The 17052-nt window shown below is 33.8% G+C and overlaps 1 protein-coding gene across 24 annotated transcripts in view; it reads left to right on the forward strand.

Annotated features, from left to right (window-relative positions):
* The first annotated feature begins 6618 nt into the window (after positions 1-6618).
* Positions 6619-17052, forward strand: part of Pkc53E (Protein C kinase 53E) — a 30162-nt gene continuing 19728 nt past the window's right edge. For 2 of the 24 annotated variants that reach the window (XM_089472371.1, XM_089472367.1), the window contains exons 1-2: positions 8687-9140; positions 11022-11048. In XM_089472371.1, coding sequence (XP_089328497.1) covers positions 8935-9140; positions 11022-11048 — 233 coding nt within the window. In that variant the 5' untranslated portion in view covers positions 8687-8934. The other 22 variants (XM_089472368.1, XM_089472369.1, XM_089472354.1 and 19 more) reach the window with 21 other exon arrangements.

Consider the following 17052-nt stretch of genomic DNA (forward strand, 5'->3'; position numbering starts at 1 on the left):
ACGATTAGCCAAGAGAGTTATTTGTCCTAATTGTTGTGAAATCCCTCAATGGAATATTAAAAATATTCCAATCATGTACATATATTAACGTATGAATAGATGTACATAAATAAACAGTTAGTAAAATTAATTTTTTTTTTTGTTTTTTTTTTTTTTTTTTTTAACTTCGATCACAAATAACACGTGTAATGCTAATTGAAAATAAGTGAATATAATAATGTATTATATTATTAATAACTATTAAAATATATCAAACATAAATACAAATGAATATGTTTATATTCATTTATTGTTAAATATTTTAATCTTTCTATAATTATATCTATAGGGACTCATATCTACCTATTCGCAAATGTTAATCAATAGAAACGCATATTTATCTATACATTTGTCACTCATACTCTAGGTTCAATTTTGTCTTTTATGATTATAGAACCAAATTAGATGCTAACTATGAAACTATATTCATCTCTTTAAAATTCTAGTTGGTTTTAAAGCAGCTTTCTGATTTCTCTCCCTGACCCAGTTAAATACTCTCTGCGAGGTAAAGATGTAAAGTAATGTTATAATATGATCCACAAAAGGGAATATCGAATGGCTCTAATATGAAATATAGGATCTACTTTTTGTCGTTTAATTCATCATTATGTTTTTAATGTTTTAATTTAATGCTCCAGCAACCCCTTGTGAACTTATTTCAATTCATAATATTACAAATATTAATACGAGAATATAATTGTGTAGCTATTCTAAAATACGCTAAAAAAAAATGAATGAAAATAAATTCAGGCTTAACAAAAAATAAATAAATACAACAAAATAAAATAAATGTTAAATAAAATGCACTTTCAATTTATTTCAGTCAAAGAGAAAATCTTTCCCTTTGTTCGAAAGGATATTTTAAAGAAATTTAATATCTATACTTCTCAACAGAGGTATTTATATCGTGGCCAGCAGCTTCTGCTCTGTTTCGTGACCTGTTTTGTACACACTTTATATAAATAAGGGCATGTAGCCTGTACCCTATATATCATAGGGCATAATATATCAGGGATACAACTTATGGTTAAATATATGTATGTAAATATGCTAGACTGCTACAAAGCATGTATAGTACAATTAGGAAAATAAGTACAGATACATTTGGCCAAAAATTAAATACCCTTCATGCAAATACTTATTTAGCCGAGGGTATTTCAACTCCAGCAATCTTCTCTAGTTTTCCTTTCCCCCATATAAATTGATATACATCAGCAATACATCTGAGCAGTTTGCTATCTTACTTATATACACGTTGCTTGCGCTCATTCCATTGTATTTAAATACGTTCAATATTCAGGCAATACTTGAACTGCCTTGAGCAATGTCTTCTCGGTCTTCTTCATGGTCAGCCTGCTCCCATTGCCCATTCCATTGTATTCAAATGCCTTAATTCGGCTGAGCTTTCAATTCAATTCAACAGATGTTTAATAATTTTCACTCAATTATTTATAGAACATTTGATTTATTCACTTGCTGATAACTCCGAAGCATAAAGTATAATAAAAATCAGCAACAACAACAAAAACAACGCATATGACGCGCTGACTCTATAAAAGCAAAACAAAAGAAGAGATGGAAAAAAAGGCAAGTTTACGATTGGCAATCAGCCTTATAAAAAACACGCCTTAAATGCGCACAAGAAGAAGAAGAAGAAGAAGGAGGAGGAAGAGGAAGAGCGAGTCAGTAAACATAAGAGATAAAAACATATAATATAGACGCAAAACGATTTCAATTTATTGAACTAAGCCTTGGCAATCGGTCGATGACGTCTAAAGCAAACGAAAAATTGGGATAGGTTTGATTTGGCACCAAAATATGAATGTGTGCATAGCATATCAACAATTCGTTATATGACAACCAACAGCAACAACAGCAACACTAATGTTTGGCTCAGAGCCAGCCACGAGGCGTTGGCTTCATTTATGCATCTCTGGCTGCATCTGTAGCAGCATCTGTTGTCTGACACCAGCAGAAGCTGGCCAAAAGTGCAATTGATGAATGAGAGACAGGGCGAGCGGGAGAGCTACAGAGAATAACAGAGAGCAGAGAGAGAGAGAGAGAGAGGGAGAGAGAGAGAGAGAGAGAAAGAGCTAACCTGCACTCATTTCCATAGTAGTAGACGCCAACGCAACGCTACAAAAAGCGTTGCTAATTGAATGAAATAAAAGTCAATGCAACAACAACAGATGCATCACTGTATGGAAGAAACAACAACGAATACTCAATGCTCTCACCATATCATATTCACTAATAAATCGTAAAGTAGAGAGCAAATTTATGAGAAAGAATGAGTGATAAGAATAATATTACTTATTCTTATTCTTATTAGAAATGGAGTAAGGGAGCATAAGACAGACAATGAGGAGAAACAATGAGAGTGAGAGAGAGATAGGGAAAGAGGGCGAATATAAGAGAGACAGAATAGCAGGCGAGAGATAATTTTGATATATACATATTATACAATGATAAGTGGGAGTCAGATATAAAGAAAGAGGCATTACAATATAATATAATATATAGGATAAAATTAGAAAATTAAAACATATATTTAAATTAAAGAAATATAGGCATGTTGAAAAAATATATAAATAAATACCTAAATATGTGAATTAAAATATAAATAACTAAATAATACAAATTTCCATTCAATTCCATAATGTGAGTCGTATGACCTAGCTGAACTGCCTCGTCTGGGTATTCCCTATATTAAATGCCTCGCGCAATTGAGCATTGCCGGTTTTGCTGTCGTCTTGCACAGTGGTCCAATCGTCGCTCGTCGGAATCGTCGAACCGGTGTGGCCCGTCATAACAAATCGACAAGCAGCGACGACGACGTCGACGTCGCGTCGTGCCGCGAACTGCGACGCGAGCAGCGCTGCCGGCTACCAGCTGCCAGCTGCCAGCTGCCAGCTGCTGGCTGCTGTGAAGATCAGAGACTGACCAGGCGCGTTCGCTTTCTGTGTGGCAGACAGACTTGAGCTGTATGTGTATCTGAACGATACGAAGAGCCAGCGTACGTACGGAATCGAGTGTGCTAAGAGTGAGTGAGTGAGAGGGGCAGCGGGTCAGCGACTGAAGAGGCGGTGCGGTGCGGTGCGGTTGAACGGTACTCAGTGACTCGTTAAGTGCTTTTTATAACGGCAGGCGGCATCGATTTCCACGATTTCCACCTCCATTTGCGATCGATGATTGATTCGATTTCGAGGGCAAATTGCTGGAACATTTGTTGCATGTGGCGAATCTCTTATTTAATCAAATGTGCTACACTCTGTGCTCTTCAGTGAGTGTGTTTGTGTGTGTGTGTGTGTGTGTGTGTGTGTGCAATTTACTGTGCTTCAATTGACAAAGCGGCAAAAACTAACAAAAGAATTCAATTAAGTAGCGACGCGATGCTCTTTTTTTGGCGCAAATTCAATTAATAAGCGCAAAATGCAAAAGCAAAAATATGCGTATACAAATATATAAAAGCAAACAGAAATTGAAGAGAGAAAAAAAAACTAATGGAAATAATTTAAATAATAAGCGTACAGTGCAAAACGAAATGAATAAAAAAATAAATAATTTATGACAAATGTGGAAGCAAATTCTGAAAAAGAAAACCAATCAAATTATTCAAAACAAAGTGCTAAGACAGAAAAAGCTAATTAAAAGTCGCCAAGAGCGAAAAAAATTAATAGTTATTTTAATTTAAATAAATAAATACAGTGAATTCGCTGCCAAATTATACAACGATTCATGCCAAAATTTATATACAGTCAAATTAAACGGTTAAAATATAAAGAAAATATATATATATTTTTTATTAATAAAAAATAGTTTAAAGATTAATAAAAAGCGCAATGCTACGACTAATATATAATGAACATATATTTTTATAAGTTAATATAAAAACAGCTTTATAGTTAAAAAGACAATCCCAATTTAATTAATTTTATTTGACATATAAATAAACAAGCTAAAAGGTTTATTCTTTTCGAATTTACCAAATACCCACTATTTATAAATAATATGTTAGTTTCACCCAATGCAATACACTTGAAGTATTAAAGAAATATGTTAATAAAGAAAGCAGACAGCGAGACGGACATTGCATAAAAACGCTTTCGTGAATGATTTGAAATATGAAATCAGGCCAAATGCCACAGTAACAATAAATATAATGTATATACAATAAATATAACATATATATACATATTTTGTGTTTGAAAATTAATTCAAAAGCAAGTCTAATATTTGCTAAATACAAGCAAATAAAATAATTGAGTTTACATGTAAATTGCGTTAATATAAACAAATAAATATGGGGCATTACACATTGTTGGACATGTGCTAACGACTTAAGTCAAGCGCCAGCTCTTTTCTGCTGTTGCTGCAATTTCATTTGCTGTTTGTATACTTTTATTAAATTTGTTTTTGCTTGCTATTGTGCACTGCGCCGATTAGCCCAATTGTGGCTGTTTTGCCCAGTGTGTGCGTGCCACGCCCTCAATTTACTTAGTTGTCCCACCCACATAATATCATTTGTGCGTGTAAATTTTTCGTTAATTGCTTTTTTTGCGGCTGTCTTGTTAACATTTGTTGTTGTTATCGGCGTTATTATTATTGTTGTTGTTGTTATTTATTATTGTTGCATTTACAAGCTAAATTATTTTTATTGCCGCTCGTAATTAGCAAATTGTTTTCATCCAGCTGCACAGATGACGTCACAAGCGCAAACAAAATATCTTTTAATTGTTTAGATACATATAGTATGTGCTTACATATGCATATACATACATATACATATACTCATACATTTCTTGTACTTTTGCTTTGCGAATTCAGCGTAGCTCAACAACTGAAAAGCCAGGCGAGGTTTGTTTGAAAAAGTGATAATAAAAATGTATATTTTAACAAATAAATTATTAAGGAAAGTATAAATATAAATAAATTGTATTAAAAATTAAATGAAAAATAATAAACAAAATGTATTCATCATAAAGTGAATAAGCATTCATAAAGAATTCCAACTTCCTATTTTCATTTTCAAGTTATACGAGATTTGAGCAATGCAATTTAATAAACTGCCCTCTCATTGAGTAAAGCTGAGAGCTGGACTTAAGAAGATGTGTGAACGAAAGTATGAAAAGGTAAAGCAAAAGCCTGAGGGCAACCGTGGCTAAAGAGATGACCCAAATATATACATTTTTGTTAAATATCTAGAGTGCTTTACTCCTATAAGTTGCAAAAGTAAAAGTTCAACTTGAGTTTAACTTATTTACCGTTTCAAATTAGATGCTCACAGCTTACGGTTTGCCATTAGTTTCTAATCTTTTGCTACGAAGCGAAACATGTGACTATAGTTTTGTGTAATTATCTTTCTGGCACTCAACGCATCCTTAATGGGCTTTAATTGGTCTGTGGCTTTCATTGAAATTTATGACTGCATAAATCGGAAAGCAAAACAAAATCGTATTATTATTTAATGTTTTTCTGTTTCCACTGCGCATTGCAAAGCAAAGCAGACGCAAAAAACATGAAATCAAATTCCATTTTCTTTGCCATCTAATGTAAGTGATTACCACAATTTGCATGTTGTGGCTGTGTGTGTGTGTGTGCGTGTGGGTGTGTTGTTGTGTGTACTTTAAAAGCTAAGAGCTTTACACAAATATTTGGCATTTTCATTAGAGGCACTCAAAGTGCCAGAGCAAAGCAAAGCAAAGCAGAAAATAGAGTTGATATAGTTTATGCTCTACTCTTTTCGATATATCTTTATAGAGTGAATGCATAAATAATTATTGCATTAGCCGCTATAGTTTTTCATATTCGTTTTATTTTTTGGTTCCACACACGAAACGTGACACTTGGCTATCAGATTTTGCACTTGAACGCTAATAAAAAACACGCAACACATGAAGGTTGCGGTTGGGGCACGTAAATACAAGTAGTTCGACACCTAGTCATAGGTACGAGACAGTTCCAGTTATTGGCTGCTTACAAAAAGCTAGACAAACAGTTGAAAAACCCAAAAAAAAGTTGATTAATCGAGCGACTTGACAGTTACACTAACCAATCGAATCAAATACGGTACTAATGTACTTCTTACTTAAATTCTTCTTGTTTACAATGCTTATTTACATTATTGAACGTATTGAAAATATTAGAATAATTTTAAGAGTATCAATTAAAATGTTTAACATATCACATTCTATTAAAATAACAGCGTGTAAGAGTTGTTCGGTCGTGTGAAAGCGTATGTCGGCGTCGTTATCAACTGTGCTACACTTTTCATTTACGTTGCAAGCGATCTAATTGATTTTTGGTGTGCTTAAAAGTCGCTTTAACAGCGCTCAAATGCAATTATGAGCTCAGCGGCAATTAAAAACGAAACGCGGCATTAACACGTTTTGGGGCAAACGCGATAATTAGCGTTTAAATGATGTCAAATGCGATCAACTCTCGTTAATCAATGTAAACAATATATATTAGCAGCGTATAACATATAACAGTTGTCATTACAGCTGCCTGCTAGTTAACAGCGCTAGCACAGCGCTCAAAAGCTTGCTACGGTAAATAGCATGCAGAGCACAAAATGGCTGCTCAAGTAATCAGAACGCGTTTGAAACTCGAGCGAAGCGCACGTGCTGTCAACAGTCGCGAAAAGAGCGTACAGAGCAAATTAGGAGAGGCGCCCCTTTCGACTGTCGTCCAACAACAAGTGTGTGTGTGTGCGTGTGCGAGTGAGTGTGTCTCTCTCGTTCGCTCTCTCTCCCTCTCTCTCTCTCTTTACCTGTGCTTGTGTCATATTCACCACACTTTCAAATAGGGGACAGGCTGTGTGTGCTTTTCACAGCGTGTGAAAATATTCGCACACTCACAACGTCTTGGCGAGCACGCGAAGCCAGTTGCTCCTTGAAATTTCTGTGCGTATACGAGTGCGAGTGCGAGTGCGAGCTACAGCGAAAGCGATAGTGCGAGTGCGAGTGCGATGCAATAAAAAAAGTAAACAAACGTGCAAGCGGAAGAAGTAAAAACTGCCAAAAAAAGAGCATAGATTGTAAAGCTTTGTTTACAGTTACAGTTATTTTAACTGTTGCTGTACACTCTCTCTCATTCCCATTTTCTCTGGAATTTACATATGTATTTAATCTAATATAAGTAGCAGAGCTCTGTTTTCGCGCTTAGCAGTGGGTAGAACAGTTAGCTGTTGGGCAGGGGTTGCAGCTGTCGGCAAAACGTGTCTATTTAAAAAAAAAGCAAATTAAAAATTAATTTAAAAAAAAAATTGTTTAAATACAATGAAATAAAAATATTTATTTGTATGTATTCATTTAATTATATCGTTTTTTATCACCACGCGCGTGCATAAACATGGTTAAAACAAAGCCAAAATAAATGCAAATTATTTATATTCAATCATTAGTCATAAAATAATAATATACAACAACAACAACAACAACAACAACAGTAACTATTAAACAGCTAATGAACTGCGCGAATATTAAAATTTAAGCGATATTATTTTATTTTATTTTCATTTTATATGATCTGCGGCATTTGCAACAATTGAAATTGCACCATGTGCGCTTTGTCAATTAATATTTTAATTTCTGTATAATGAAATTCACATGTGAAATTTATGGCTTCTGTCAATTTATCGCACTTGTTGTGTTCTGTTCTCGCGCAAACTCGAGCAGAAATTCAATTTGCATTTAAAATGAAATTTAAACAAATATTTTTCTTATTGTTATTATTATGATCCTCAGCTTGTGGCTAACGAAAGGCATTTAAATTTGTCTGCCTATAAGAAATCAATAATACTTAAATACCAAAAATAAAAAACAAGTAAGAAAGCTCCAGTCGAGACTGCTCGACTAGGAGATACCCTGAACCCTCCAAGCTGATATTCTAATCATTCTGCACTTCTTTTATGCACACATACATACACATGCATCCACACGCACACATAAGCCTGCGCTCTGCTAACTGCGCAGTAAGCAGCGACTGCGCTTGGGCTGCGCTGCAGTGTGGTCAATATTATGAGAATTTATTTGTTAAATAATTTCTTTTGTAGACATACGATCTTAATGAAACTTTTAGAGCGTAATCATATGGTGAATATGTGTGTATATTCCAAAGCCCAAGTCTCTAGTATTTGAAATACGCTTTTTACAAAAGTGAGGGTGAGGGGGTGAATTTAAGGGTGGGGGGTAAATTTTAACAAAAACCGAAATTGTATAAATTGCATATAAGCATACATTAAAAATTTGGAGACTCTAGCAATAAGGGTGTAGAAGATATAATTTTATAACTGGTTTTCGATAAGGTTTTTTATCGATAAAAAAAGATCGGGATGAGTTAGCGATTTTTAATGATAAACTTGATATGCGCGCTGTAATTACGGACATTTTAAAAAAAATTTGAAGTCTCTAGCTCTTATATCTTCTGAAATCGACGCGTTCATACATACGGACGGACGGACGGACGGACGGACGGACGGACGGACGGACGGACGGACAGACAGACGGACAGGGCCAAATCGACTCAGCTCGTCGCCCTGATCAAGAATATATATACTTTGTGGGGTCTGCCACGCCTCCTTCTGCCTGTTACATACTTTTAACAAAACCATTATACCCTGATTTCCCATTTTCAATGGGTTCAGGGTATAATAAATAAAAAACAAAACAAAAGCCAAAGAAATACGTATCAAAAAGTAGAAGCAGAAAGAAAACAAAAAACAAAACGGACAAGTGTGCAAAAGAATCAAATGAATCAACAACAACAACAGCAACAACAACCACTAGTTAAACCACCTATACTACTTATAAAGAGCAACAACTAAGCAGCAACAATAAATATTCGAACAAGTACAATAGCAATACAACAACAAAAGCAACAGCAACAGTGAACATGTCGGAAAACAGCGACAACAATGGCGACCAGCAAAGCCAAGGCCAGGGGGCGGAGGGCGAGGCCATGGGCGAAAACAAAATGAAGTCCCGTCTACGTAAAGGAGCCCTCAAGAAGAAAAACGTCTTTAATGTGAAAGATCATTGCTTCATCGCGCGCTTCTTCAAGCAGCCCACATTCTGCTCCCACTGCAAGGATTTTATCTGGTAAGTTAACAAGCAGATCAATTTAACTGGCAGTTGGCGTAGAGAAGTGTATCCTAGGCAGGCTTAAAACTATTTGAGAACATGTACTTAGAAAATCTAAAATACTTAACAAGAAACATTTATCATTAGAATATATTTATATATATATTTATAATTTATTTTGATTCTTTATTCATAACTGTTTTGAATGTGTAGCTTGTTTGATATTTCAAAGATATATTTTAAAATTTATCATACATTTAAGTCTGTACATATACGGAAAAAAATGCATTATAAAGGGCACATTTTCATTTAATTATCAAGATATTAAATAAAAATATCAAGAAATAATAAAAATATTTATCCAAATTTTTAAACACGGTTTAATCCAAAATTTAAAGTAAAAAGCATTATAAATGTTCTGCAGCTAAGAATAGCTTAGTAGTCAATATCTCTCCTTCTCACTCTCAGCCTACATCTCTTTCTACATATTACTGCTTACTGCTACCTTCAAATTCCCATACCTACATAAATTCAGAGAGGAGATAAAAGTTTCATAAGCAATGTCTATGTCGAGACCTAGGTTAAGCTCTTGTTGCTCTTGATCTTCGTTGTTAAATTCTTGTATACCCTGTGAAATTCTTTAAAATTATGTTTCACGCCTGGCACTTGTGGGTCTACGCCGTGACAGCGAAATCGGCGACATAACTAAGCAGACTACGTCAATCGATATTATGCCCATCTGCTGGCCAGCGAATAGCAACAGCTACAACAAAACAACAACAACGCGAAAAACAGGAAAGAGAACAAAGCCACACATTAAAGCCAAGCAAATGACATTGCAATGGAAGCACGTTAGAAACCAGAGACAAGAATCAAGTTTAAGAGAACGACCATTATATACCCTAGCAGATGTGTAATTGAGATACATGACATATGAGATAATAAGAGAATTAAAAACATGATAGACTTTAATAGTGATATTTTAATAAATATCATTGTATTTATAACAGATGTTATCAAATATAAGTATATAAAATATATAAAGATCGAAAGCTTTGGGGTTTTTAAGTACTTTTAGTGTTTATACTTTTAGATCATTGCAAACTTTCATATATTCTGAATGTTTTTGACATTTTTAACACTCTCAATGTAATCAACAATCAACATCAACATTCTTAGTATATGATTATGGATACCATTTACAAAATTTTTACTGCTTCACATTTTAAAAATATGATGAACATAATCAAGCTATTAATTCTTCATGTAAATTGAAACTCGTGGACGTATTTATATAGAAAAGTAGTTTTTTGAATTGATTTGTATATGATAATTTTATAATGTAGACAGGGTAACAATAATAAATACAAGTTCTCATGCTAAAATTTCATCAAATTAGCTTTTGAAATTATTATTTATATATCTATATCCAACGATATCTTGTTTTAATCACATTGACACATTCCCTATTAAAATCATAATACCCAGTTTGACGTTGAAAGGTAGCATGTAGTCTGCCCTGGTCGTATAATATTTAATTTAAGTGAAGCCCGCTCTCAAAATCTTGCCAAATCCGTTGTTATGCATACAAAATAAACACAAGAAATACAAAATTTTTGGGGCCAGTTGGCAGTTTGAGTTGCGCTTCCTTTTCCCTTATCCTGTTGCTCTTCCTGTTGCTGGCTTTTTACCCCGCTTTCGATTCAGTTTGACTTGTGGATTATGAACCAATCTCATGCGCATTAGCCAGCGGTTCACCTATCTACACACAAAAATAATTTGTTGAACGTGTTGGCACCGCAAAACCTTAGAAAATATTTGCGTAGCTTGCCAGTGAACTAACAAATTGCCAATGTGCCCAGTCTTTTCGGGAAGTATTATATATTTATATTCTTACAGCGGCTATCAGTCGGGATATGCATGGATGTAGGTATTTTTATCGTTAAATGAAATATATATACTATATAGCTCATTCATTTCGTTTTGCTAGTTGAGTGTTTTCAATCTCAAAATATCATTTTAGTTTTAAGTTATGATTCACTGATAATAAATTTAATTAATTCGAAAATAATTTTCATTGAAAACTCTGAAATGCTTTTAACAAGAATTTGGTGATATTTATGCAGATTTCATTGAGTGCTATGAAGTGTAAACTTTATTGATTAATTTAAAAGGATGGTTAGAAAACAGACGTGGATCTTTGTATAATGAGTTTTTATATCAAAATTTCTTGTTGAGACGGTTTTATATACAATCGATTTCATAATGGGATTCTCAAATGGCCTTATCAAAAATAATATATACAAATAATAATGAAAAACAGAATTTGTAATTAAGAGCTCTGAAATATAAATCCTAACTTTATTTATATGCTAAGCTTAGAGCTTAAATGCACTAGGCATGAAATGACCAAATTAAAATATTTTTTAGCTAGCAATTCTCTATGAAATATTAAATCATAATAAATGTCCTATTAAGCAGCCATATATTTGTATATTTCAATTTACATTAGGTTAATTGAAGTCAAATTAATTATATTTGATATTCATATTTGGGAAAACTTTGTCGAGTGTTATACGCTTGGGCTTTCAATTTAATTAATTCAAAATTGAAAATTCACAATAGCTCTCGAGTGTCAAAGGCCTCTCTAATCATTGCGTTGACAGCTCGAAAGCCACACAATGAAAATGACAAGAAAATTAATTGGAAAATCGCATAGCTGGGCACATGTCAACAAGTCAATTCAGATGCTGTAACGCCCAAAAGTTGGGCGTGTCACTGGCTCTTAGCTAATTGCCATAAAACATTTAGCCAATAATTAAATTAATTGCTACTTAAAATGCGATCCAAGTTTCAATGATCCAAGTTTCAACACCAACAACAACAACAACCACAGAAAACCGGACTCCAAGCGCGAGTGAGCCATGTGAAACCGAGTCAAACAGCCCATAAGAGACATCCAGATACACGCACAGATGCCTAGCTGTTTCGCTGCTGTATTCGTTGTTCTTTTGGCCACATTGCGTACGCCTCTTTTGGCCAGCGGCAGCTAATTAACAACTCGAGTTACAATTTTCGACTCGCAACGCGTTTCGCGACTCGTTTTGGCCTTTTAATTAATAGTTGTTGGCTCTGTGGTGGGTGCGCACAGCCCCCAAAAGGCGTTGCAGGCACGTAGCACGTAGCTGCTGGGCGCACCGGGAGAACGGGGGACGGTGGAAGTGGGACCTGACAACGTGTCGTGTGGCCTCTATGCTTCCCAGGTGGCTAACTGCCTTTAGGGGTAGCAAATGAAAATCGCCGCAGTGTTTATGCCACGTAATTTGCATAACAGAAGCGAGGGAGACAACAACAGCAACAAATAACAGAAGACTGATCTAGTCGGGTTCTGACTATATAATACCCTCAGCTCGAATTGGAGGCTGCCACGTAGTTATTTTTCTGTATGTATATTACATAACATGCGACCATCCAGATTGGAGCCAGTCAACTAAATTTAATGTATCTATTATGCAACACTCTTATCTCTTTGTCAACAATTAGTTTATTCTACGTTGACAGCAGCTAAATACAATTATTTCATTAATTTCCTGTTTATGCAGCGGTAAACATGCATCGCATTATTTTATTATATAAAAAACCTAAATAAAACGCTCTAATAAATACATAGAGCATAATTACACGTTTATATACATATATGTATGCATATAAATTGTATATTTTAGAGGTTGGGGAATTTTGTAGGTTTTCGTTTGTATATGCTTCATAAAACATAAATATATATTATGCAAAAGAAGTGAAGAATTGAATGCCAACATTTATACTCCAACTTGCTAATAGAGATTTATACATCTTTATATACTTATTCACTCCGCATTTATCTACTTCTTGGTCTACTTATTTATTGCAGGGTATACGAATTATAGCACCTCTGACAAATTTCGCATTTCCGACATTACCTTTTACTCTCTCGTATACTCAAGATACATTACCGTCTAAATGCAGTCAAGTTAACACATTTTTTATGCCTCAACATGTGGAAGATGGCGCTCTTATATGTTTTGACAAAATCAGAAGAAGAAAGTGCTTTATTTGTCTGCCTGCAATTCGACTCTGATTAAACTCTCGCTGAAGCTCTATCTCTCTCTCCCTATAAACATATAGAAATATGTATCTGTATATACACATGAAAACAGAAATTCCGAATTGTTTACCTTTATCTCTGCATTCCACATAAATTGATATGTCATGTGAAATATTGATGTATCGTTATTATAATTAAACACAACAAACACTATTATCACAGTTATTGACTATGTTCAATCATCCAAAATGACATTTGCTGAAAGCATCGCGAGCAGTCATTACCCAGAATAAGAAATGCGCTGCAGCTGTTGAAATATAAATAGTTAACTTTGACCTAAGGCAGCTTGAGCATTGAACATTCTTTTGCTGCAATAACTATATCAAATTGCTTTGAATTCACATTGTACATTTTATGGTTATTGTAGATGAGTACAAGGCGCATATATGCTTTTAAAGATATAAAATAAGTTTTTATCAGCAATAACTATTTATATTGAGAAACTTGGCAAATGAACATGATGCGATTGTATAAGAGAAATTTACGAGGAAAATTAACTTTGCTTTCTCTACAAGCTTCAAAGCGACATTATATATCGAAAATTGCTCATAAATTATATATTTCGGCAGAATATCTCAGTTTTTCTTTGAGTAAGTTTGTGGAATATAATTATGGCTTTCATTAATAATAAAACTCCCAGAATTTTCCGTAAACTTTTCTTTGATTAATCACGATTTTATTTTCTAAGCTGTAAATCATATAATTAATTGCAAATGAAAGTCACGAACTCGTGCAGCTTTATCTACGTAACTTTTAAAATCAATCTTAAATCTGTGGCGTGCACTTTTAAGTTTTTCGCTTGCGTGTTAAATTAACTCGCATCAACTCAACTCGACTCAACGCAAAATATATTTTTTCCCGTTTTTCTTTGCTTCCGAATTTTTGCTTTTATTTTGTTCCTTTTGTTGGTGTGCGAAAAATGCGCTTAATTAAAAATTGGAAAAAACTGCAGGCAAAAATGCGCAGAAAAAAACTAGGCAAAGCGAGAACGGTGGAAAAATACCTGTGTAGCATATCTGCAGGCGCGGCGCATGGAAATTGCTTTTCCAGTTCATTTGATGCGCAAACTAACAAAAAACAAGGTAAAAGAAAAGCCTGAACAAGCAAAGACAAAGAACGAACAAAATCTAACTAACAAATTGACAAACATTTCAAAGCAAGAAAAATTATTAACTGTAATTAAACTAAAGTGCATATTATTAAATGAACACAGAAAACTGTCCTCCGGGCCTAAGCTCCGTAATTGTTTTCATTGAAGTCTAATCGGATTTTGTCAACTGTAAACCTCAAATTTATCTGGCAATTAAAACGGGCTTTACGTAAAACACAATGAGGGATTGCAAAGCAAAATAATTGTGTTTGGTGTGATGTAATTAAATAGAATTCGAATGGACAGGAAGTGGCCGTAATTTATATTTCCTATGAATTTTTTTCAGTACAAGGACGTCACTAAAATTGATAGCTATTATTGTAAATTTATATATACATATGTACATTTGTATATCTATAATGAGCTATGAATTGAAAAAGCAAATCGATACAATTTCCCAAAATAATTTCAAACTGAAACGAAAATAATGAGATGCACATTCAATATAGATGTATAAACAAGAGAGACTGCTCCCTTTCGGGCGTGCTCGACTTAGAAATACCCTGATCTCTGACATCTCTGATGGTTTCATCAAAATATGATGCACAAATACACGCACTGACATCAGTAGATTCATTCATAAAATTTCTTTAATTATTGTGTATCTATATAAATAATTTATATTTGGAGTATGATTGATATGCCAATTCAAATGAATGGTAATAGATATTTATATATGCCCATAATAGGAACTTATTCTTCAAATTTAATTCACGTCAGCAATGTTCTGACAAATTGATATTCATGGGAATTAAAAAAAGAGAACGTCAATTCAAGCAATAAAATTATAGATGTATATGGAATGACAGAATATATATTTCAATTCTAATTCTTGTTGATAACTTCTAAGATCAACGTATCAATCAGAAAATAGAAACTCAGGTGCCCACGCCTCCTTTTTCTTGTTGTATGCATTTTTATATTGAATTCCTATATTTATTTATATATATTTCTGCAAATTTAAAGAATAGTAGTTGAAGTAGCGAATACACAACTTGCCACTGATTAAGTGTACACAAAAACATTAATATATGTATGTATATGCATATCAACCATCGTTGTCTTCCTCGCTGCAGTTTACATTTGTACACAATTTTATAAAGCGGCCACTGCAAAGCGCGCATATTATATACAAATCGCTTAACAAAGCGCCAATAGAGCATATTTGCATGCAGTTTATGCAGTATATATATATTTCTGTACATATGCACATAAATATGTATGCATGTATATATGTACATACACACAACAAATGTACATGTATGTATATTTATTTGCGTGCCACATATGGCATCGTGTGTGCGAGAATGGTTTGGGGCTGCGGCCTGAGTTCAGTCGATAAGCGGCTTGTGGTCAAGGCATTTATGGCTTATGGAATATGCCTAAGACGGGCAACGTAAGCCACAACACAAACGAACCGGCCTATCCAACTGGACCAAACACTCGGACGTAACGCTTAAGCTGAAAAGTAGGAAGTATAAATTCGAAAACCACTCACACATACTAACGCACAAGCACGTACATGCATGTATACCTGCATAACATGAGCCCTAAAAACAACAACGAAATATGAATTTTGCATTGCAAATTTCTCTTGTCAACAAGCAAACAGAATTCGTTACAAACTTAATTTCAATTTAATTTTCAATTGCAATAAAAACAAACAATTTTCAAGGATGTCAAATATTTAAATTGATGTACATGGCAATATTATATAAAGTGAGAAAAATTAATTAAAAGAGAAGAACAGAGCTGAAATATAAATAAATAGCAAATAAAAAGTATTATGAAAATATTAACATATATATATATATCAATTATTAGTCAATTAAGTACAATATTTATTTAATATATAAATAAAAAAAAAAAAGTCTTTTAAAAAATAATAAAAAATCTGTTAAGCTTTGGATAGTAAGTTAAACTTTTTAAAAGTTTAATCAAGATTTTTAGCAGTTATATTTATTAGGTGACATGTCAATTAAATTGCAAATAGGAGAGCAATTAGCATATATCAAATTCATGCGGCACTGATATAATACCACTTTGGGAATACGAATATTTTGCCTTGCCTGTCTACAAATTGCAAATATGTACCTTCGGAGTTGAAGTCTCGAGTATATAATAAAAAAATATTTCTAATCAAATTGCAAATGAATATCCACCTAAAAGTATCCTAATAAAGTGCAAATAGTTGCACTTGGTTCACTTAACACAAGTCAGCTCTAGCATCTTTAATCCATGCCGAGATGCATCTCTGCTGACCTACTTTACAGATTAGCTCAACGGCCACGCCCTCAATGTAAGCACATTCTCCATTGATATGGGCAACAATAGATTTTCTGTTTCTTTTTAATATGAACGGCTCTAGCTTGTCCTTAATACGCCTTCTCCGTTTAGTATATATATTTTACAATATTTTATTAATATAGAAAGTATTGATAAAGGAGCATACTAATCAGAAATTCTTTCACTTAAAGCCCTTAGCAATGGTTTGTTGCGCTGCGAAGCCTGCTGACCTTTGACCTGTAAAGGCAATCCATTTGTTTTTCTATATTAATTATATTGATTGAACTGCACAGCGAGCGAAGAGGCCCAGAGGCAAAGAGCCTGGCAAAAATTAGCATATTGTATTTGCT

Source organism: Drosophila arizonae, chromosome 5 (assembly GCF_054131065.1).
Source record: "Drosophila arizonae isolate 15081-1271.41 chromosome 5, UAZ_ARI_1.0, whole genome shotgun sequence".
NCBI classification, from domain to species: Eukaryota; Metazoa; Arthropoda; class Insecta; order Diptera; family Drosophilidae; genus Drosophila; species Drosophila arizonae.